Genomic DNA, 22,006 nt, shown 5'->3' with positions numbered 1-22,006 from the left:
GCAAATACAAATTCCAACAGCAAATGAGACACATATTTCATTTGTACTTTCCTATCATTTGTTCTAGTTTGTGTGTGTTGAAAGCCTTGTGACAGCTGTTGTAGATATGTACCCAAAGATTTTCCGAAGGGGCTACAGAAGAGAACTGTTGATTCTCGGCCTTTCCATTGTGTCGTACTTCATTGGCCTAGTAATGTTAACTGAGGTAAGATGTGCTTTGTTGTACTACTGCAGAAAAAGGGAAATGGGTTTCTTTTTATAATCGTAACAGATAAAATGCAAGAACATTTGCTGTAGACAAATTTCACTGTCAGGAATATGACTACAAAATACTTGAGAGAGTGTTCTCAACTACTGTGTAACATTTCAAATGTGAAAAGTATCCTCAGTTTCTCACTGGAGCTTAGGAAATATCTTAATCAAAGTTATGTAGTCAAGGAAATTCCTTCTGCTTTGCACCAGCCAACCAGATATACTGATCATGGTTTCTGCTTACTTACTCTGGGCAGATCAGTCTGAAAACAACTACATTTTGGATGAATAGATCAATAAAGAAGATGAATTAAAGTGAAAATAGAAAACTAAAATGCCTTTGATTAAAAAAAAAGAAAAAGAAAAAAATTTTTTCAAACAAACCAGGGTGTTTGCTTTGGGATGTTCTAAGCCAAAAATTCTGAGGGTGTCAGTCCATCCCATCAGTTTATGATACAACACGTCTGGCACTACTGTGTTTGGTACCCAGGTTGGGGAGGGACTCTGGGATCCTTTGGTACTTGGTAGGAGTTTAGTGCTTGCTTTACAGAATGAGTTGCATCTTCTTCTCCTTCACTTTACCCTCTCAAGACAGGAAGAAGAGGGGCAGAATCCACACCCTCCTCTGCCCATGTTCTTCTGCTTGCTGGGCCATTAGAGCCTCCCTGTACTAGGCAGTGAGGCAAAGAAAAAAGTTTCATGTCTGAGGAGCTGTAGAATTAAATGTCTGAGGAATGTTTGTCCAAGGAAGCCTGGCTGTATTAACGGTGAAGGGCCACGCCGTGTCTCTGTTGTGCAGCAATCTCGGGCAGGGTTTCCCAGCGAAGCAACCTCCCACGGCTTCATGAACTCATCTGGGGTCACTTACATTCCCTCTACAGAGATCCACAGTCCTTAGACTATGTGCTTTTCAAATTGCTTTGTTACTGAAAATGAGCAAAATCACTCAAAAAAGGTGGTAGGCAATTGTAAGCATGTTAGTCTGTTGTCCCCAGTATGCAAGTTTTTACAATAAATAGAATAAATCAACTAATCAGAATATATTAGCTTTAGATACACTTTCAAGGAAAGAGTAACTAAAGATGGGGAGGAAAGTGCAGACTAGGACAGAATGAAACTTTTATTACTTTTTTTAGTGACAGTTTGTGCCAGACTAATCAGCTACCCCTCTCTGATAAGAGATATGATACTCTGTATTAAGTAAATGCAGTTGAGCATAAGTTTTATACACTTCAGTGAAGGAACTGAAAATTCACCACAAGAAAAAATATTAATTTTATTCAAAAGAAAAAGGCTGGTACAAGAAACTGCACAAAGAGGAGATGATGACTGTTGGTGTTAAAAGAGACAGTGGCTGAAATGAGATTCTTAGCAAAGTTACACAGACAGAGCTCGGTAGGAATTTTACCTAGTATCTGTAGTTGACTTGCTATGGAAACGAGTCACATATAGTGACTGGCTATATCCGACTAGCTCTCTGGCAATGTATTTCTTCCTTCATTTTAAACTTTTAACCTATTGGCAGATTTCAGTCAATTTAACAGAAGTTTCAAAGATAAATCCTCTTTCATGAAAGTTCAATGTTCATGAAAGTTGGCAGCCAGATAGAGAAGTCCTACAAGTGTCCTTATTGTTCAAAAGAACAAAGCATGAGTTCAGTCTTTATTAAAAAACAAAGACTTCACAAAAAAGCTGTAGCCTAATGAGTGCATGAACGATAACGGCTCACAGTCATCTCTAAGATTTAAGTCCAAATCAGGCTTCATTAACTCTGATGGTCCTGGGTCACAGAGGAAGGCATAATGATAGGGAAGGACTGGATGTCTGGAGTATTAAAGATGGGGTAGACTATAGCAGCACAAGGTGTAAAGTCATCCATATAGTAGTAAACATTTCTACTAGGCACCCCACTCCAGGGTGTATAAGCTGGCCATGAATAATTAGGCTGAAAATTAAGAGATTTCTATCCATCAGAACAGTGAGGTTCTAGGATTTTGTCCAAGAACAATAGTTCTGGCTTTAAACTGGACTTCAGATTGTCCATTAGTTTATGAAAGGTACTATGTGACACAGCTCCCTGTGAGAACAGAGGAATTAACACTGGTTGATTAAGAATTCCTTCCAGGTGTGTGTCCCTACAACTTGAGCATTGGAGCAGAGCAACCTTATAGGGACCAATTTGCCTGTAATCATTCTTTGTCTAATCATTGTCTTTGCTATGTAAAATGGGGAAATTTTGGAGTATTTCCTTCCACAGTGCAAGTGCTAAGCAGAGCACTGAGAGATACATTATCGAGATGTACAGGCTAAAAGAAATATAAGCATGAAGAGTGAAGAGGAAGTAAATTCTCCAAAATGACAGGAATATTCTTGCAGGAGTTTTGAGGAATTGTTTCCCTTACATTGTATTGTCTTAGTTGGTTGATCTCTAAGTTTCCAATTTGCTCAGATATTTGCTGAGCTTCACTGTGAGCTCTTTGCAGTAAGATGTTCAATTGTGAGATTTTGGGAAGCAGTCAGCTGGCAGAGCTGACTAAAACAGTGTAGCTAATAATCAAAAAAGTATCTGCATTAGGAGAAAAAAAAAATCTCAATTATAAACATTTTACTTCAACATTTGCATTCTTGTCTGGGAGCGCTGATATTCTACAGTGCTTTTACTATAACTTTTTGCTGAACAGAAACCTTAAAGGACAGAGAAACACTTTTTTCTCAGTATTGCTAGAGAGACATAAGTTATTACTGAGAGGTGTGACTTATTTACATCATCAGCTAGGCAGTCTAAGTAGCTGTGATCCAATGCAGAAATGACGCACTGGTGGAGAACGCTCCATTCCATGGTACTTCAGTAAGGCATCAAAGCATTGTGCAGGAGCGAGACTTCCAATGGTAAATATATATCCCAACTCTGTCCTTATCCTCTCTTGCATTTCTAAATACACGTTCCTGGATTTTATTCAGGCTTTGGATTATTCATAAAAGATATTCTACCTTATAGAAAAACTTTCTCATTCAGATATATGGTCATTTCCTAACTATACAGTGCTAGTTTTGCCAAATGCCTGCTTGGACATCAATGCAGTTTTATATACAATAACTTTAGAACATTCTCATGTTCTGTAAGATTTAGACAAGATTTCAAGTTTACAGAGTCCATCTTAACTTACCTTCAGTCAGTTAATGCAGAGAAAAAAAGGGGGAAATCCTAGGTATTGTTTTTGATTTAGTTTTCTTTATGTTTTTAGGGTTCTCTTCCATTTGCAGAAAATTGTCAGAGATGTAATGGATCATATGTACTACCCAAATAGCATTACATTTCAACTGAAGAGATGCTCTCAAGCCCCTATTTCCTTCACATAGCTTTCTGCAAAGAGGGAAGTCTTAGGATTCCTTTCTATTGAAATGATCTTTTGTGAATCTCCTTGTTATTATTTCAATATTGAACGTATATGTGAGAAAAGATAAAGTATCTTGCACAGAAAGTGCTGTAATATCATTCATGTAATTTTAATAGTTGGGTTATCCATAATGTTATTTATTGGACTTCATAGGTTTTCTTCTCATCTTGCCTCAAGGCAAAGGCTCTAGAAAGCCAGCCAGTTCGCTGAACAGTTCTGACTATTGTAAGCAAGAGAAAAAATACAGGAAAAGAAGAAAAGAATTATGTCTATGACAGATGTGACAATTTATATAGTTGAGTCATAGTCAACCAGTAAGTGAGGATGTCTTAAGCACATTTACCTTTTTCATACTGCTTGGCACTGTGGCACCATTGAATGTATAAAATTACAGACTGTTGATAGTATAGTGTACGTTGTATATGGATGCTGTGCTAACATCGGACAGTGCTTGGTTTTGGTTGCTCTCCTTTCTGGATGTCCAGAGGTTGCTATTTTAAAGCCCTCTGGCGAACATTTTTTAACTTGATAGGAAAACATTTTTAAAAAGCTTGCTTGGAGTCCGGGTGATTCTTCTTTTTTTTGTTGTTTTTTTGGTCAAATAATAATGACTTGTTTCAGTATTGTGGCTTAAAGGCTATGAAGGCTGTGAGCTACATTCAAATTTTATAGGTCAGTTTAGTCATTTTACAGTCCCTATGCCATTGGAGAGTGATTCTAGTAGCTACAGATTTTGCCACCTTTCCCCACATTTTAACTAACTATTTTACATATTAATAGCACAGACACAAAACAAGACCCTGCATCTTCTTGTGCAGTGATCTGGAGATCAAAAGCACCTGTAGGTGTCTACAGCTTGATGTGATAACAAATAAAGTTGAAAAAAAGTATGGAGGTGGGAGAGCATTCTGGAAACAAGTCAAATGTAGTTCTCTCCACTCCAGGGTTTACTACCTTAAAGCAAATGCACAGTATTCAACTGGCATAGGGAATAACCTTAAGTGCTGTGGAAGAAAAAAATCTTTCATAATAAGAAATCACTGAGAAATGAATATTCTTTGTTCAAGAAGGAACCAACTTTAGTAGGAAGATTGCCAGGGAACCAACAGATTGACTGTGTAATTAAAGCCATATTTGCTATGAAATATTCCTACTGGTGCCAACACAATATTTTTTTTCCTTTTGCTGTTTTTGTCTTTTAGGGTGGGATGTACGTCTTTCAGTTATTTGACTCTTATGCAGCTAGTGGCATGTGCCTTCTTTTTGTTGCCATATTTGAATGTGTCTGCATAGGCTGGGTTTACGGTGAGTTGCTGAAAATTGCTGTGGTTTTCAGTTTTTATGAAAGTTTTCTATTTGTATAAAAGCAATGTGAAAGCCTTGTACCCTTATGGAGTGGGGCCCTCCACATTCCCATGCCCTACCAAAAGTCAGGAATGCCTTATTTTTCCACTCTAAATTACAAAGATAGATTTTTTTTTTTCCCCCCACTTTGGTCCTTGTCAGGACTGACCTCCACCTTCCTTCACCAAGGAAGTCCTTAGCTGACTCAGAAAGTGGGGGTGGCAATAAGTCTTTCTTCTTTCACAAAGCGTCCGTGCAGGGCCTGTTCCCTTCCACTTCTGACACTGCCAGATAAATCCAGGGAAGTTTGAGTTCATGCCTCATTAACACAGAAGGGACATAGTAGTGTCCCTAGCTCTGCTGTTTCTGTCTGTCAGCAAAGTCAAGAGAAAACCACCACAGTGCTGGATATGTTCATGGTTACATCCTCGAGCATTTTTTGCACACAAAAGACTGACAATTTTGCTTTGTAAAACAACATATGAACTTCAGATCACACATGTCCCCAGCTATGTAGGCACTCACACATGAGCTTGTAGCATATATATACACTCTTTAACTGGGTTTTCTCAGACTGTTACTGACCAGAAGCCATTTCTGTTTGACAGCTTGCCCACTCCTACTCTCTGTTCATATTGGTCAGATAGAGATGTAGGCAGCAATCTCTGCACAAGTACGGAGCAGATGACAGAGATGTATGTGTCAGGGAAAGAGGTAGCAGCTTCAGTCTTTGCAGCTCTGTCAGAACCCATGTTTTTCTCTTTACTGTTTTAAATACTGACTTATGCAACCTCTTCCATGTACATTCTACATCTGCTTTTCATTTGTTTTTTTGGGGGCAGGCAGCAATCGCTTTTATGATAACATTGAAGATATGATCGGGTACAAGCCACTGTCATTGATTAAATGGTGCTGGATGGTCTTAACTCCAGGTATTTGCGCAGTAAGTACACATGGCCAAATAACTTATTTTAGACATAAAGAGGGTATTCTGTGCATATTTTTAGAATTTTGCTGCTGCTAATAATTCACGGTTGAGAAAACCGCCTATTGATTTGTAGCACGTTTTAATTAAAAAACACTCTGAAGGATCTGTAAAAGCTGTTAAATATTCTGTGAATTGTGAGAAATCTTAGTATATACAATAATAGGAAAAAAATAAACTCAGGTTCCTAAACAAGCATTTGCCAACACAACGGAGGCCGTTTTTCACTGCATCGCTAGTGTACCTTGTGTCTACCCAGCATAACTCAAGCTCCTGCAGACTTGTGCTGGTTTCCTTGCTGCTCCAGCCTCCTATTTCCTTTCCTCTCTTTGGGTGAGTAGACATTTTTCAAAGATGACAGGACATTTTTTCCTCTAGCAAAAGTAGTAGAAGAGGCCAAAAGCACATCTCATATGCATGAAGAAGGGAAAGGAATTTGCCTTACCAGAAGCTAGCAGTACTGGTGCCAACTCTGGCAGTCTGCTGTGGCTACATAACAGGGACAAAATTACAAAAGGAGCATAACCAGATTGCCCATAAATTTGATCCACAAGTGCTTGAGGATTACATACTAAAACCTTCCAGTTGTCCAATATGTAAATGATAGCAACTGCAAAACCACAGGTGCTGGGGTACCTGGAGATCCAGGTTCCCTTGAGCTCTGCCAGTTCATTTGCAAACTTGGGAAAATTTCTGACTCATTTTCACCAACTCTGAGATGAACTTAATATCACTTGCTCTTGTAAACTCTTTTCACCACTTTGGAGAAAAGTACATAGTAACTTTTCTATATTTTATAAATTTAAATGGTCCAAACTGCTTGATTAGACACCTGTTGAATTTAGACAGATATATTTGAGCTTTTGTGAAGATGAAAGAGTTGGCCTGCAGAACTGCAGATACAGACAGTGGATTAAGGCAACTTTGAAAATTTTGGCTTTCCTTTTTCATCATGACAGGTTGGAGAGAACACAGCTTGTGTTACTTAATCATAGCTCGTTCACGGTAGCAAACCTTAATCTTTCCTGCCCAGGTACTGTTTGCCATCAAAGTGCAGGTTTTATTGTCATTGAGAGGTAAATAGGATTTAAACTTGAAAGGTTGTTCATTTCTGTGGAAGCGACTGAGACACGTTATTTAAGCTCTACATAAAAGAAGATATTGCTGGGTGTTTTTTTTTTCTATCTGACTGAAAAGCTTACCTCTACTTTCCATCTTTAGGGAGACTGGCCTTGCCTAAACAGTCAGTCATTTTCCTGTTACATAGGCAGTGGTTTTTCAAATACCACTAATATGTTCCTCTGCTTATTTCAGGGTATCTTCATCTTTTTCCTGGTGAAGTACAAGCCTTTGAAATACAACAATGTGTATATATACCCTGACTGGGGCTATGGTATAGGGTGGATGATGGCGCTCTCTTCCATGATCTGTATCCCTTTGTGGATCTGCATTAAGCTGTGGAAGACAGAAGGCACTTTCATAGAGGTAAAATATATTTTTAGATTAATGATACTGAAAAAAGAAGTGGGAAGGGAGTGTGAATCCTCACCTGCATGAGACTAAGCGCAGTTTAATCAAAAAAGCAATGCCACGTACCTGTTCCAGTGGCAGCTTGGGGTAGCCCTCTCAGTCACTGGTGGAAACAGAGATCTGAATTTTCTCTGTTTTCTTCTGATTTTTTTTTTTTTTTTGCCTTCACTGACTTCAGCCTGTGGTAAACTAACCAATACTATAGCTTTAAGGTGCTCTGTTCCTGCTCAATTTGTAGCTTAAAATGTCTGTAACATCAGCTAAATCCCTCAAGAAGGTTTGTAATAGCCATTCATTCAGGTCAGCTGCCTTCTTTCCATGGTTTTGGTAACTAATCTTTGTGCTGCCAGGATTTTCCTCCGGGGGCTGGGTAGCAAACACTCACATATGTCTTCAGGACAATTTTCCTGATTGCAGTTCTCTGAGTAAGAAATACAGGCAAAAATAAATATTCGGTGCAATTTACTAACATTTGGTATCAGGTAAAGATTATAAAATATATGACCTTTTCTCCAAAGAAAGACAATGAAGATGGCTATAATGGAAGAAACAGGAATATAAATCTTATTCAGCTGTTTGGGATTTCTCATATTCCAGAAAAGCCTAGTTCTGTCATCTGGAGTTCCTTAGATACTAGTCAGTAAAAGTAGGTATCCCAGTATTGCCTCCTTCTATCTCAATACATACATGGAAGGGACTTTATTCAGTCGCTTTCATGCTTTCTCAGTCTTTCTGATATTCTTTAGGATAATGCCAATGTGAAGAACAAGACAGTAGGAATTTCTGTGCCTAGGGTGCCTGGGGCTCATTAACTTATCTAGCAATTTTGAAAGATCTGTCTCACAGTGTATACCCACACTTCCAAGATTATCCTCCATTCAGAGCCAAAGGGTATGACATCTGAATAAATCTGAGTATATCTCAGCGTAATAGGTACTGCTTTCTTGAATGGAGAAGGTAATATGCAATTTATTGTGCTGGCTGATGGCAGTCCATATTGAAATTACTCCATTACACTGATTAAATACAGCCTGGAGACTACCTAGGAAATCTTTATTGTGGGTATATAAACAAAAAATGAATTGTCCATAATATAGTTTTCCTAGCATGTCAAAAAGGGAAGTTTTGCACAAACCTTAACATTAAATATTTCCTTAATGTATCAACCTTACCCTGTCTCTACAAGTAAATAGACTTTATTTATAGTCTGAAGCACTGCAGACAGGTCATTATCTTTTCCATCCATGAATGACAAGAGGGTTTTTCAATTACAGTTGGGAGCTTCTCAGGAAGCCAAATTCCTGCAACATGTCTGCTCCCCCAGCTGTAAGCAGCAATGTTGCTACTGATGTTTTTGCTAGAAAAGAGAAAGTTCTTAGATGAACACACATATTTTTCTTTTGCTTTTTATTGTAGCTTAATACACTTCGGCAGTCTCTTGTTTGTTTATTTTTTTCAGTGTATAGTACCACGAGAAACAAAATGTACCCATATAACAGGCCTTACCCAGAGCATTGTGCTGAGTTTCTTCACGGAGGGGGATGTTACTCTAAATCAGCATGAAAATACACTTTGACTTTGTCTTCGCCTTCACTCTCTATGATTTGTAAAGAATTATGCAGCATGCAGTTTTATGGATTTACCTATAACAGGGAAATGAGCAGCAGACATGCAAGAGAAAAGGGTTTTATTGTCAATCTGTTTAAGAAACATGTGCCTGTGACCAAGAAAAAGATAATGATTTCCATTCTCTTGGATTTTCTAGAAATTCAGGAAGTTGATTACACCTAGCTCAGATCTGAAAATGAGAGGGAAACTTGGAGGAGGAGCCTACATTGCAGCAATAAATGACTGCGATGCTAAACTGAAAGGAGATGGCACCATTTCAACCATTACAGAAAAGGAGACACATTTCTGAAAGAACTATCTTTTTTGTTTTATTTTTTTTGTATAAATAAATAAATAAATAAATTCACTTAATTATAGAGGCTGGCTTGTTTTGCACAAAATTTTATTAACCAGTTAATTTTAAAGTGAAAATTGTATACTTGTTTAAAAGTGATTTTTTTTAAATTACTATATAAGTAATGATTATGTAAAAGAAAAAGAAATAGTATTATATGGTATGTTAGTGATGACTTCCTGTAATATGGTGATTTCAGTAAATGTTTTTTTAGAAGTTAGAGGGACCTGTATAATGTGCTGTAAAACTTTTCTACTTTGATTTCTGGCAGGTGTAATGTTGTATAGATATATGCATTCTAATGTGTAAGCATTTCAGACCATTTCAGCTTTTAATGTATGTATATAAAGGGGACCAGAATGTCCTTTTGTTTATATTGGAAGAAATCGTGAGGGGATGGGGGGATGACTTGTAACGGCTGTTGCATGTTACTGTCTAAATGTGGGCTGTATCCAAAGTCCGCTGAAATCAGAGGGAGCCTTTCCAGCCGAGGCCAGTGGCTTTTGCACCAGGCTGCGTGTGATTCAGCCTTTCCCTAGGCTAGGGCAGCTGCAAGGCTGAGTTTTGCACGTAACAAAGCTCTTCTTTCAGGGTGAGTTTTGTGAAGCCGACCTCACCAGCTCTTACCGCCTTCCCTCCGCCCTCCATTTGCTTCAACAGGTCTAAAAATGTGGTGGAATGGGCCCACTTCTGAGTCACTGTTTTTCTGGAGATTGGATGGAGAATATTTCTTAAGAACTATGAATTTTGCTGCTCTTGTAAGTTAATGGTCTCTGAGATGATGTGTACTGCTTCAGGAGACCTCTAAAACTTTTTCATTTTCTTTAGTGTCTGGGTGGCCAGTACTTCATTTTGGCTGACACTTCCCATCCCCTGAAGTGAAATGTGTTTGTCTATGCTTGTAGAACAGGAGATGAAGGTTACTTTATATATGCGGAGATGTTCTGAGGAAAAAAAAGAGCAGGTTTAGAGCTCTGCATACCTTGGCCTCTCTGTCTGTCTCTCTCTGTTTGCCATTCTGTCTGTACATCTACTCATTCCCCTCAAAAGAAATCAAGGATCCTGTAATGACAATGTGTAGCACTATATAGCTTTTCTCATCTTCAAGGTACTTCCTAGATACTCTCAGATTAGGCATTGATTCCTCCACCCTGAATGGTATCAAGGCCTGCACTGAAGTCAGAACAGGAGCTTATTTGGTGGAAGCCTAGAGTAATTGGTCCTTAATCTCTACAAGAGTTCCAGGAGGTAATTTATATGCGGTGCAGATGAAGGAATTAAGACAGGGATGTTGTGACTTCTCCGTTTCACAAAGGGAGTAGTATTGGGTTTGTGATATCGGGCCTTTTTAGTCTATCAATTGTATGAACTGACTCCCTCTGATTTAAAACAGATTATGTCTGTGAATCCAACTGATGGATGGTTGTTACCGTGAGGTATGCAAATGGTAGTCCAGGTATCAAAATCTCTAGACTATCTCTTGGGCTGTTTTTTTTTTTTCCTGCCAATATTCCAAACACTATTATTTATTCTGGACAACTTTTTTTTTTTTTCTCGTCCTGTTTTTTTTATTTAATGGTTCTATGAGAAACCTGTGGAGGAATACTGTACTACACTGCACAGTATTTGATGGGGAGAGACAAGCAATAGCCTAAGACAGCTCAGAAGAAATGTCATAAAATCTGCTGTCTTCTCTGCAATTCAAAATCACCAAAGCTCAGATACCAGCATCTGGATTTATTTAAAAACAGCAGTGGCTGCTAGCCTTCTACAGAGGAAAACATTTCACTAGAAGTTACTAAGTATATCTTAATATTACATAGAACTGTACATGTAGTCAGCATTTCTTTGAGATTTTACGGTTACCTTTTTAAAAAGCATTTTCATAGAATCACTTTGTCTCAAGTCACATCATTAAATCTAATAGGCCTATTTAATTTTACTTATTTGTATTTTTTCTGTGGTAAGGTGGAAGTCTAAGAGGGAACTTCTCTACCACAATTCTACTTCAAATATTTTAAGTCCTGCTTGCCTTTGCATGTCTCCATCGTTAGGTGCTTAGGAAAGGACATTTTGAAGGAGCCTGCCTTTACAAAGGTACGGAACCATCATGTTGTGAATGTCTTGTGAATGCTGGCCTCCCTCAAAGGGAGGCTTCAGCTTGCCATCCAGAACTGGAGGTTACCAAAGAAAATCACAGTCCCATTGCAAAATGATACTTCTGGAAGAGAAATGCTCCCAGAACTGAAACCACAGATTGAGTTATATACAATGAAGCAACTGAAAGCTACATATTGACATTGAAAAAATGCCCACTCCAAAACCTAGAAATTAAAATTTTTTGAAGTCCTAATGAGTCATAAGTATTTTTAATCCAGTGTCCCATTCTGGTCTTTCTCTCCACTCACCAGAGTTGCAGGACTAAGGCCCCAAAGCCACATACGGGCCTTGGGATGGATTATGTTCTCTCCCAGAGTAAACGTCAACACATTTTCTTATCAGTGAAGGATGTGCGAATGTAGATGCACTGTTAGGTTACACTTGGCCTTGATTTCAGTGAAGGTATCTTCAGCAATCAGGACTCCTCGTGAACGTTTACAGTAAAGTGTGCCAAGAGGTGGAACCCACACCACTCAACTGGCTACTCATAAGGCACAAAATAAAAATCCCAGACAAGTCAGGGTTGTCCTTTGAATCATAACACACACTGCTGTAGCAGAAAAACTTGGCTTGTGCATTTTAGCTTGTCAATGTACTTTGAACTGTTGTACTCATCCAAATATCTCCACAGGAACTATGTACTTTGTATGGAACTTGCTTCCTATTCTGCTGCTATGAACCATTTCACCTGTAGCTTTATACACATACATATGGTTTGGCATGGTCTAAAGTATTATACAGTATTACTAATGTGCTGTGCTTGTAAATGTGTGCATTTAATATATGACTTGTTTAACACTTTACTGATTTTTAAAAAAATATTTTTCTTTTGTGGGGAGGGATGTGGTAGAGTAAATTTCCTAATAGTATTTGTGTTTTGTTTGGGGCTTTTTTGAAACAATAGGAAGGGGAAAATGCAAAAAACAACTATATCATGATGATTTTTTTTATGCAGTAGAAACAATATTGCCCTTTTCTGAAATATCTGCAGTATTATTAAAAATAATACAATAAAAATGAACAACCACTAAGGTTTATGTTACATTTTGCACAAAGATTGTTTGGTTTTGAAGGGCACAAGATTTCGTCTACTTACTTGTTTTCAAAAATTAAAGGAAATGGGCAAAACCCAATCTGTGTATTTTAGTTTATATCAATGTATGTTATATGACCCTCACCTAGCAAATTAAATAATCACCACTACCCTGTTAGGGCAGACATATGCTCCTTGATTTTAAATGGGGAGCTTAGAAACAAGAGAAGATTTAACAACTTGTTTGAGCTCATCCAGTAAATCTGTGGCTGAAACAAATGGAAGTTTCCTGATCTCACAACTTAATGTCAGTGTTGTTTAATATAAATCCATGTTGCTCATGGAAAAGTGCAGACCTGCTGCCACTTTCCTCCCATCCCTCCCCACTTCTGGCTGTGTTTTGTTGTGGCCTGCTTTGTGTTGCTGGCAGTGTTAGGAGAGCCCTGTAGAGAGCCACCTTGGGAACCGGGCTGGTTGAAACTTCACCCAACAAAAGCCTATGGTCAGTTCTCAGTAACTCCAGCTTACTGCCTGGCCGTACAAATGCTAGTGCTGAAGGGAGACACCACAGGAAGGTGAACTACATCCTCCAGCTGCTATATACACTACACTGGATTAAAATAACCTTCTAACCATGGCCTCATCACAGGCCAATGCTCTGTCCCTTTGACTATCTTTTGTACTATGATTTTATGCTTTTATACTCTTCTATACACCCAGAGTACTGCGTTCACCTCTGGGGCCCTCAACTTAAGAAGGCCATGGACCTGTTGGAGTGAGTCCAGAGGAGGGCCACAAAGCTGATCAGAGGGTTGGAGCACCTCTCCTATGAAGACAGGCTGAGAGACTTGGGGTTGTTCAGCCTGGAGAAGAGAAGGCTCCGGGGAGACCTTATAGCAGCCTGCCAGTACCTAAACGGGGCCTACAGGAAAGCTGGAGAGGGACTTTTTACAAGGGCATGTAGTGATAGGACAAAGGGTAGTGGCTTTGAACTGAAAAAGGGTAGGTTTAGATTAGATGTAAGGAAGGAGCTCTTCACCGTGAGGGTGGTGAGGCACTGGAACAGGTTGCCCAGGGAGGTTGTGGATGCCCCATCCCTGGCAGCGTACAGGGCCAGGTTGGATGGGGCTTTGAGCAACCTGGTCTAGTGGAAGGTGTCCCTGCCCAGGGCAGGGGGGCTGGAACTAGGTGATCCTTAAGGTCCCTTCCAACCCAAACCATTCTATGATTCTATGATTCTTTCTTATGTCGGTGGTTCATATACAGGGAAAAATGCTTGCTTTAGTACATGACACACTGATGAAAAATTCTGATATTCTACCCTGAGGCACCCTATTATATAGTAGCCTGCCACAGAGGAAATGAAGCTCTTAAAGGCTGTTTTTCACCTTGATTAATGAAGCATGGCTATAATAAGGAAAATGTGCTATGGATTTTGACAAAGCCTTTCAATTCCTCTCTGACCATACCAAGTACTCTACCCAGCAGCAAAGATACCGCAGGAAGGACGTGCACCCTTTTCCCAGGGTTGATGTCCTTTCACCTACAGCAGCAGCCCATGGCAAACCTAGGATCCAGCCAGGCAGCATTACAAGGTTTTGGGCCCCATCTTGCAACTAAATATTGAGTAAATCTGAACAAATCTGGCCTCAGATGTTGGTGACTCCCCATTCAGAGGAATACCTGAACTTGGTCATCCACAGTGCAGCAGCAAGCCTAGTGAAGACTAAAAACACCAATTTCTGACTAGATCAAAAATGCCCTAGTGAATTATATACTTGCACATTTGGCTGGGAGAAAATGTGAAAAATTGCATAGACAGACATAGAAAGGAGAAAACTGGCTGGGATTCTCTTAAAAAAGGTTTGCAGAAAGCTGAAAGGCTTGAGAAGGCGTAATACACAACTGCTCAGACTCCCCAGATCTTTATGAGCACTAAGGGCTGAGTGCTAACAGTACAAGACAGTTTCCAGCTCTTCTTTCTAAAGCTACTCTTAAAATATAAACTATTCATTACAAAGTAATACAGCAAAAGGGACCAAGATTTGGTTGCTGATTTGAAGTGAGAATTTGAGGGAAGAGTTGCACACCCCTTTTCTTACATACTTTAATTTTTAAAAGTTCAGGTCCTTCATCTTTTTTAACCTTTGCTCTCTGAGAGCTGCAACCAACCTCAGCCATGACAGGGACTCCCTCAAGTCATCCTGAATTCCAGTCACACCCACCTCCTTGTTGGCTGGCTGTGCTCACATTGATTGCAGAAGGCTCTTCTTGGGCTGTCAAGCTAATTTTCTGCATTTCTGCCGCCTCAGTTGCCTTGGTCATCACCTGTGCTTGTCCATCCTGCAAACAGAATAGCCTTGAGCTATATTGCTGGTACTGACAACTCGGAAGCACAAGTATCACACATTGTCATAAGTGGAAGGAACAAGAATCTTTGCTTGTTCCAAGAAATGTCTTACCAGCAATTGTTTCTAGTGCTATTATAACACATGCTAGAAGCCTCAGCCAGGCCCCTGTTTCACACAAGATGTTACTGTCAGCTGATGGAGAGGGTCCTTCTACGTCATGATTAGGTCCATGGCTTTTAAGATGAGAGAGTCCTTGCTACTGTGTTATTCCAGTTAAACAAAAAGAGAAGCATAAAGATAGCCAAGAGTTCCTTGCTATAAATAGTGACAAAATATCGGGGTATGCTTTCTATTTCTATCAGTTTGCTGTTAATATAGTCCGTCAGCCAACTCTACTATCCATTCCTGGCACTTACTACAGCACTATATAAGAGGCACAGCAGCTTTTCTTAAATGTTATTGTAAAACATCTTATCAGAAACACTGAGAGCTCTGGCTCACACCCTTTTTATTTAAATGAAAACACCCACTTATTTATCATACTATACACAGATGAATAATTCCTCTCCTCTTCCCAAAGGGCTAAAAACTGTCTGCAATTAAGGCATGCCATGCTCAAAAGAGCAAACTACAGCTATTCAGGCAGACAACTCCAGGGCCAATTCTAAGTTTGGTTGCAGCCAGTGACACAGAATTTAGCTGTGCTCTGATCAGCACTGTTGTCAGGAAGCCCTGGCACCCAGCTGCACAAGTGAGAGGTAGAACGGATCAAGATGTTGGATTATGGTTGGACTCGATGATCTTAAAGGTCTTTTCCAACCTAAACGATTCTATGGTAACACAAAGCATGGTAAAGGAACACAGTTGAGAAATTGTACGACTTGTGCCTTCACAAGCCTTACGCATATGGAAAAGGTATTATGTGGTTTATTCGTATGTGACATGTCAGGGTTGGTTTTGTGTTTACATCCTTCCATCTGTGAATCAGCACAACTGGGCTTGTCAGCAGGAGCAAGCTTAGCTGCTTGAGTAGTGGATCAGAAGCTGCTGCAAAGCACCACCTTGCTTCGAGCTCTGTTTAAGTAGGCATGCCAAAACACTGCGGTTCTTTCTAATCAAGCCCTACTCTTAGCTTGCTCCCAAATTAATTTGGAAGAACAAATGTATAAACTTCAACAGAAACATACCCAGAAATTATTTTAGGCTTTATCAGGTTGCTTGGTTTTGTTTGGTTTGTTTTTTTTTTTCTTTTCCAGTGAAATTAGTTTTGTTATCTGTGTTGAAACACAGGCAAAAATTACAAGCCAAATAATGCAGTACCAGGTCAGTAAGCAGAAATCAAGAGAAAAATAGGCTATTAAGACAAGCACAGGACAACTAATCTCTTTGTGTTTTCTGCAGGGATGAAAGCATGATGTATCACAAGTGACATTTAAATCAGCTTTTAAATTTTACCGCTTATTCTTGGATATTATTTCCAGAAAACCAGCCCAGGTTATGTTTAAAAGTCTCTGCTTTTTTTGCTAAGCTTTTGCCTCAGACTTCACAGAAAACTCATTGGGTTCTTGGGGCACAGACTACTTCTTCTGAAGCTCTAGAGCCTACTGCTTCTGTAGGTACCACTTTTCTCCTGCCCCTTCTATACATCACTGCTTCCTCTTCAACAAAATTCAGTCCCTGCTTCTGCAGTAGAAGGAAGAGGAAGTGGTGGTGTTGGAGGCTATTAGCTGATTGGATTAATTAAAAGTAATTGACAGCACATGGTCACCATGACTGGGAAAGGAAAGGAAAGGAAAGTGATATAAGAGAAGGTAGGGAGAAGCTATCTTTGGGAAGAAGCATTATTGGAGTGCTGCTGTGGATGGCTGTTGGAGTTGATATCCTGAGTGTAGTGACTGTGGTCTTGTCTACCTTCTTCAAGCACACAACAGGTAGGGGTTATGAAGTGTGGGGTGGATGACAGAGTTTTGCCTCAACTAGTTTTCTAGCATTGTAATTTCTGGAATTAGTCTGTAGTTTTTTCATGTAGTTCTGGATTGCGTGGGAGGCCTTTGTGTGCCATGATCTGAATTGGCAAAATTATTGCAGGTTTTGGACTAACAGAATGGGCACATTGTTCCTCAATTATTCTCACCCTTGCCAAACTGAACCTCCACAAGCTCCTGTGTTATCTATCCCCCCCATGCACAGTTTAAATTGTAAGCCTGCTCCCTATATTTCAGTGCTGTTGCTGGTTAAAAAATCCTAATTATTTAGATCATGCAAGTAAGATGGTTTAAAATTCTTTAGAGTTAAAGGATTTTTCATCAAATGTTCTCAAAACCTTGTATGTTCTTGTTGGGAACAGTAACACCTAGTCTGGTGTAGTCCTATTGTACATCGCTAGCCTGTATAGGCTTAGATTTCCTTTGAGCTGGTATATCAAGGTAGGGTAAATACAAGCTTTTATCTATTCAGCTGAAGGAGCTTGCCTGTATTTTTGTACGGTTTTGGAGCTTTGCATGGAAATATCAAATGCTATAATAGACAGTTCTGTATTGGAAACTGTATTGTTCTGTGTTGGGAAATAATACGCAGGTAGGATGGAGTGAAGATACAGCACTGAGGGCAGTAAATTTGGTACTGCATCTCTGGATTGGTTACTAAATAAAAGCTACTGTGGTAAATTCATGAACTAATGGAACTGTCAGAGGTATACTTGAACTCAGTGGAGCTACTGCTCTTTGCACACTGGAATGCTGCTTTCTTGCAGCAGTTACCATTCTTAATTTACATGCAATTAGCTGAAACAGAGAGACTATTTCTTCCTATTAAAGATGAAAATAATGAGTGAGATCTCTGACTTAAAAATTGGATTTCTCCCAGCTGAAACTTCCATTTCAGAACTGAAATCGGAGAAAATGGCTTATGCTGTTTGCAGCGTCTCCACTGCATTAAGCAGGGATGAAGAGGAGTTCCCTGGGAAAGGTTTCCTTTCTTGGTGGGGGTGGACAGTTGAGGTATGGGATAACAGCAGCCTCCTCGGCTGTTAGGTGCTCCAAAAAGATAACTTTTAACAGCATTTCTGTGGTGCAGTGGGGACACCTTTTGGTTAGAGTCGGTCTAAACCTGATGAACCTATGGGTTTATATACAAAAACCATCTGCATACCTGCTGTTCGCAGCAGGCAAGTAGAGGTCAATTCTATGATCAGCTTTTCCTAGTTCTTTACATGTACTTGGCATGCACTATTTCAGGTATTTAGATTTGCAAGTCCCTTCTGCGGTTGCGCCTTTTTTTTGATGCAGTTCTAATTCTTTTCATCGAAAGACTTGGTTTCTGTATCATTAGGTGGCAGCACATGCCAACATAAAATCAGTTTGTCCCCATAGCTCAGCAACCAAACCCGGGGACATGGAGTCAAGAGACGTTTCTTTAGACACTGTCATGAGAATAATGCATTTATAGTCTTTACAGAGAAGCTATAAGATAATTTCTTTTTTATTAAATAGCCCCAAAGGTTCATGCTGAAACTGCCATTGTGGTATTAGAGTTGTCAGTGAGATTGCAATGGTATAGATGTTTAAAATAATGGGGAATAATAATGTGTGGTATAAAGAAAAATGATGACTTACAACATACCCCGTGGAAAAGAGAAGGTAGATGTGGACAGTAATATTTTTTCCTCAGTGATTGAGAGGCATTACTACCATATCCAAATTATTATCTTAAACAGTTGTTGCAGTGTTCTCAAGAAAAAAAGTCTTTTATCCCATTTTCTTTGTAATTTCTATGTGAAATATCAAATTGTAATTTCTATGTGAAATAAAGAAGACAAAGAAAATAAGGGTGTCATACTTCGGATTGAACAGAAAAATAACAAGCAAGGAATCAACTTACCAGAAAATAGGCAGTGAAAGGCAATGATGTGGCTTTTTGAAAACATAAGGGGAAATATTACCAATGTGATCACTCTCAAGCGTTTATGCTCGTATCTGTTTGAGAGATGGTCTAGATCATAACACAACTAACCCTCATCTGAGTTTTGATGAGTAATTCTCATAATTAACTTTATCTTCTCGAGGCCACAATAAGGAGGTGTTTGTAAATATTTGTGGTATGACACACATTGCACTAAGCTGTGGAAGTAGGTTCCACAGCTACACTGAGAGCGATAAGCTATTCAGTACCTCCTTACTGCCCTTCACTGAAGGTCTCTTTTCAAAGAATGCTACCAGAGATCGCTAGCTTGTATGTCTGTGCATACATAAAATGCAAGTGTCAGCTGGAAAGGTTAACCAGTGTTGGCTGCTGCAGAGATGTTTTATTTCCACTTCACCAAAACCTCTGCTGTCAAATAGTCAAAAACACTGTGTGTAGAGACAACATAATTATTTGTAGTCCTCAAAAATTCTCATACTTCTGCTGAAAATAAAATAGATGGAATTAATTGCATCCTACATGTATGTAGTTTTACCCCAAAGCAATTTCTGAGTTCAGGATTGCATGTATCCATACACGGATGTTGATATCTGCAGCAGGTCACTTACATTGCAGGACCATGGCTTTTTTTGTTAGTAGCTGAAAAAAAGTGAATTTTAGGCTGTATCAACCAAGGTGGAAGGGAAATTAATCTGGATTTTCTTCAAGTTGTTGTATTCCTAAATGTAATAAACTAAGAGTTGCTTCAGACCTTTGGAAAGACTTGTAGAAAACTCTTACAGATCAATGGATCTGAGATGAACCATGTTTCATTTAAAAACAAAACAAAACCAACAACAACATAAAAAAAATCCCCCACAAAAAAAAACCCTGAAATGGCCAGTTCACCCAGTAAAACAAGTTTCATTCCAAGGTCATTCTTTCACATAAATTACATGTATGGATCTGTTGCTCAGGTCTAGTTACTTGAACCTTGAAAGTAAAATTCACATTTGACTTTTTTTAGTCCTCACATTATTCTTGCTCTGTCTGAATCCTGTCAAATATTTCTGAAGAACATCTCGGAACATACAGTCTACACAGCTAAAATGTCCCCCCATCAGCCAATTCTCAACCATGACTACAGTTCCTAGATGCTTCATTGAGTGTCTGGGAATCAGAGAATTGATAGTTGAAGCAAACCTCCGACCTCCTATTAAATTAGAAGAAGGTATAATTAGTACCTGTAGACACAGTTTTGTATACAGATATAAGATGATATGTACTTGATAAGCAGCAGGCAAAGGCAAATGGGAACAAGGTGCAGGTATGCATTTAGTTGTGTGTGCATGCATACAAAGCAAAGCCTTCAGTATCTCTATGTATTCTTTGTGAACAGATCTGAAAAGTGGCTATCTAAAAGGAAAAAAGCCCCCTGAGATCGGGCAGGACACTGCTAAAAAAAGTCAAGCAAGGAACAATTCACATGGAGGCTTCAACTGAGAGACCGTAAAAGTTAGCAGGAGGTTTCTCATTAAAGCAGCTGTGCAACTGGACCTTTGGTGGTCTGTCAAGGTCCTTCAGATCTAAATTATCAGAGTTCTTTGAAACAGCTGATTAAAAACCAAGCTGGGACCCTTGGGGTTTGCCCTAGGGATTCTGCGATTCTTCAAAGTAGCTGCATTGTTGAGTTTCTGTCAATATCAGTTAAAACTGTTCTGCTTTCTCAATTCCTCATCTCCCCCTTTCCCCAAACCTTGTTAATGCTTCCAAGTTTAATCTTGGACTGGAGCCCTGAGCATCTTCAAATAATCTGAATTGTTTTATCACCTCTGACTAGGATTTTTCTTTTTCAGACATAAATAAATATGTATTCCTTACAAATTTCACATGAAAAGGTAATTACAGTGAAGTTCTGAATAAAGAGCCTGATTTGCAATCATAAGGAGGCCTTCCTTCCATTACTGCTAATAAACAACTGTAAAAGATGGTGACTATTTAAAGCTCCAAATTTACCCTGCCTTTCTCCTGACAAGCTTGCACATTGATTCTGACATGCAGACTGACAGCTTCATGGCATTTTTGAATGTTCCAACTGCACTACGTATGTGGTACTATTTATTTTAGTACCCCCATTCCCACAGCAGCCACTGACTCACAAGAAAAAGCTAAGAGCAATATTTGGCATTTGTTTCCTGTGCATTACAATTTGCCTGGTTTGTTAACCTTCTTTATGTAGATGTAAATTCTGAGTCTGACATGGCTATTTTTGGGGTGTGTGTCAAAACTAGACTTGTCTGTCTGAGCAACATTTGCTTCTGAAAGCATTTAAAATTGCTTCAGCAATTTTGTCTTCTAAAGCAAATTTTGTATTGTATGTTAAGCTATGTTTATGTTGTATGTTTGAATCTCTAGCACCATTAAACTTGCAGAAGAAAGGCAGGAGACAAAGGAGAGTGTGTAAAGCATCAGTGATGTTATCCTCTACCTGTTTTACCAGAATAGTTTCTTTCTGCTTACATAGCACAGCATTACTGCAGATTGATGGAGGCTGAACATAAATTCTGCTGTCGCTTGTAAATGGACTGGATTGGTTGTATCCATGCAAGCATATATAAAGAAGGGGAGAGGTTTATGTTCATGTAATCATATGAGAAAAGGCTCTAATATGTCTATACTTTTGTGTATGTAATGCGAAATACAGCAAGAACTAAATTAAGTCTCTATTTCTGCTACAGATTCCTTGTGTGATGCTGGTATACACAGTAGTAGTACTTTACCTAGGATATACTAAGACCTCTTTTAATTCATATAAAAAGATTTTTTTAGGCCTGCATGCTGAAGGCATGATGCAGCTTATGAACGTGCTGAAAGCTGGGGTGTTTTCTACTAAGTTAGTGGTAGTGTAGGGGTCTGCCCATTAGCATTCTAGCACAAAAGCTTGTCTTGCATTGGATTTATGATTTTTTGGTAAGAATGAAGGTATTGGTCTACACCTAGAGTCTGTTTGCAACTGATCTCATGATCACATGAGTAATGTTAGATGTCAAATGTTATGAATAAAATGCATGTCAAGAAGAATGAGATGTG

The 22,006-nt window shown here is 39.1% G+C and overlaps 1 protein-coding gene across 2 annotated transcripts in view; it reads left to right on the top strand.

Annotated features, from left to right (window-relative positions):
- The window catches only part of SLC6A11 (solute carrier family 6 member 11), a 106,924-nt gene extending 97,088 nt beyond the window's left edge, over positions 1–9,836 (top strand). For both annotated transcript variants that reach the window (XM_052778498.1, XM_052778497.1), the window contains exons 11-15: positions 68–205; positions 4,853–4,955; positions 5,837–5,937; positions 7,294–7,464; positions 9,275–9,836. In XM_052778498.1, coding sequence (XP_052634458.1) covers positions 68–205; positions 4,853–4,955; positions 5,837–5,937; positions 7,294–7,464; positions 9,275–9,427 — 666 coding nt within the window. In that variant the 3' untranslated portion in view covers positions 9,428–9,836. The remainder of the gene's footprint in view (positions 1–67; positions 206–4,852; positions 4,956–5,836; positions 5,938–7,293; positions 7,465–9,274) is intronic.
- Positions 9,837–22,006: the final 12,170 nt, after the last annotated feature.

Source organism: Harpia harpyja, chromosome Z (genome assembly GCF_026419915.1).
Source record: "Harpia harpyja isolate bHarHar1 chromosome Z, bHarHar1 primary haplotype, whole genome shotgun sequence".
In the NCBI taxonomy this organism is placed as follows: Eukaryota; Metazoa; Chordata; class Aves; order Accipitriformes; family Accipitridae; genus Harpia; species Harpia harpyja.
This window is presented reverse-complemented; position numbering and strand designations above follow the sequence as displayed.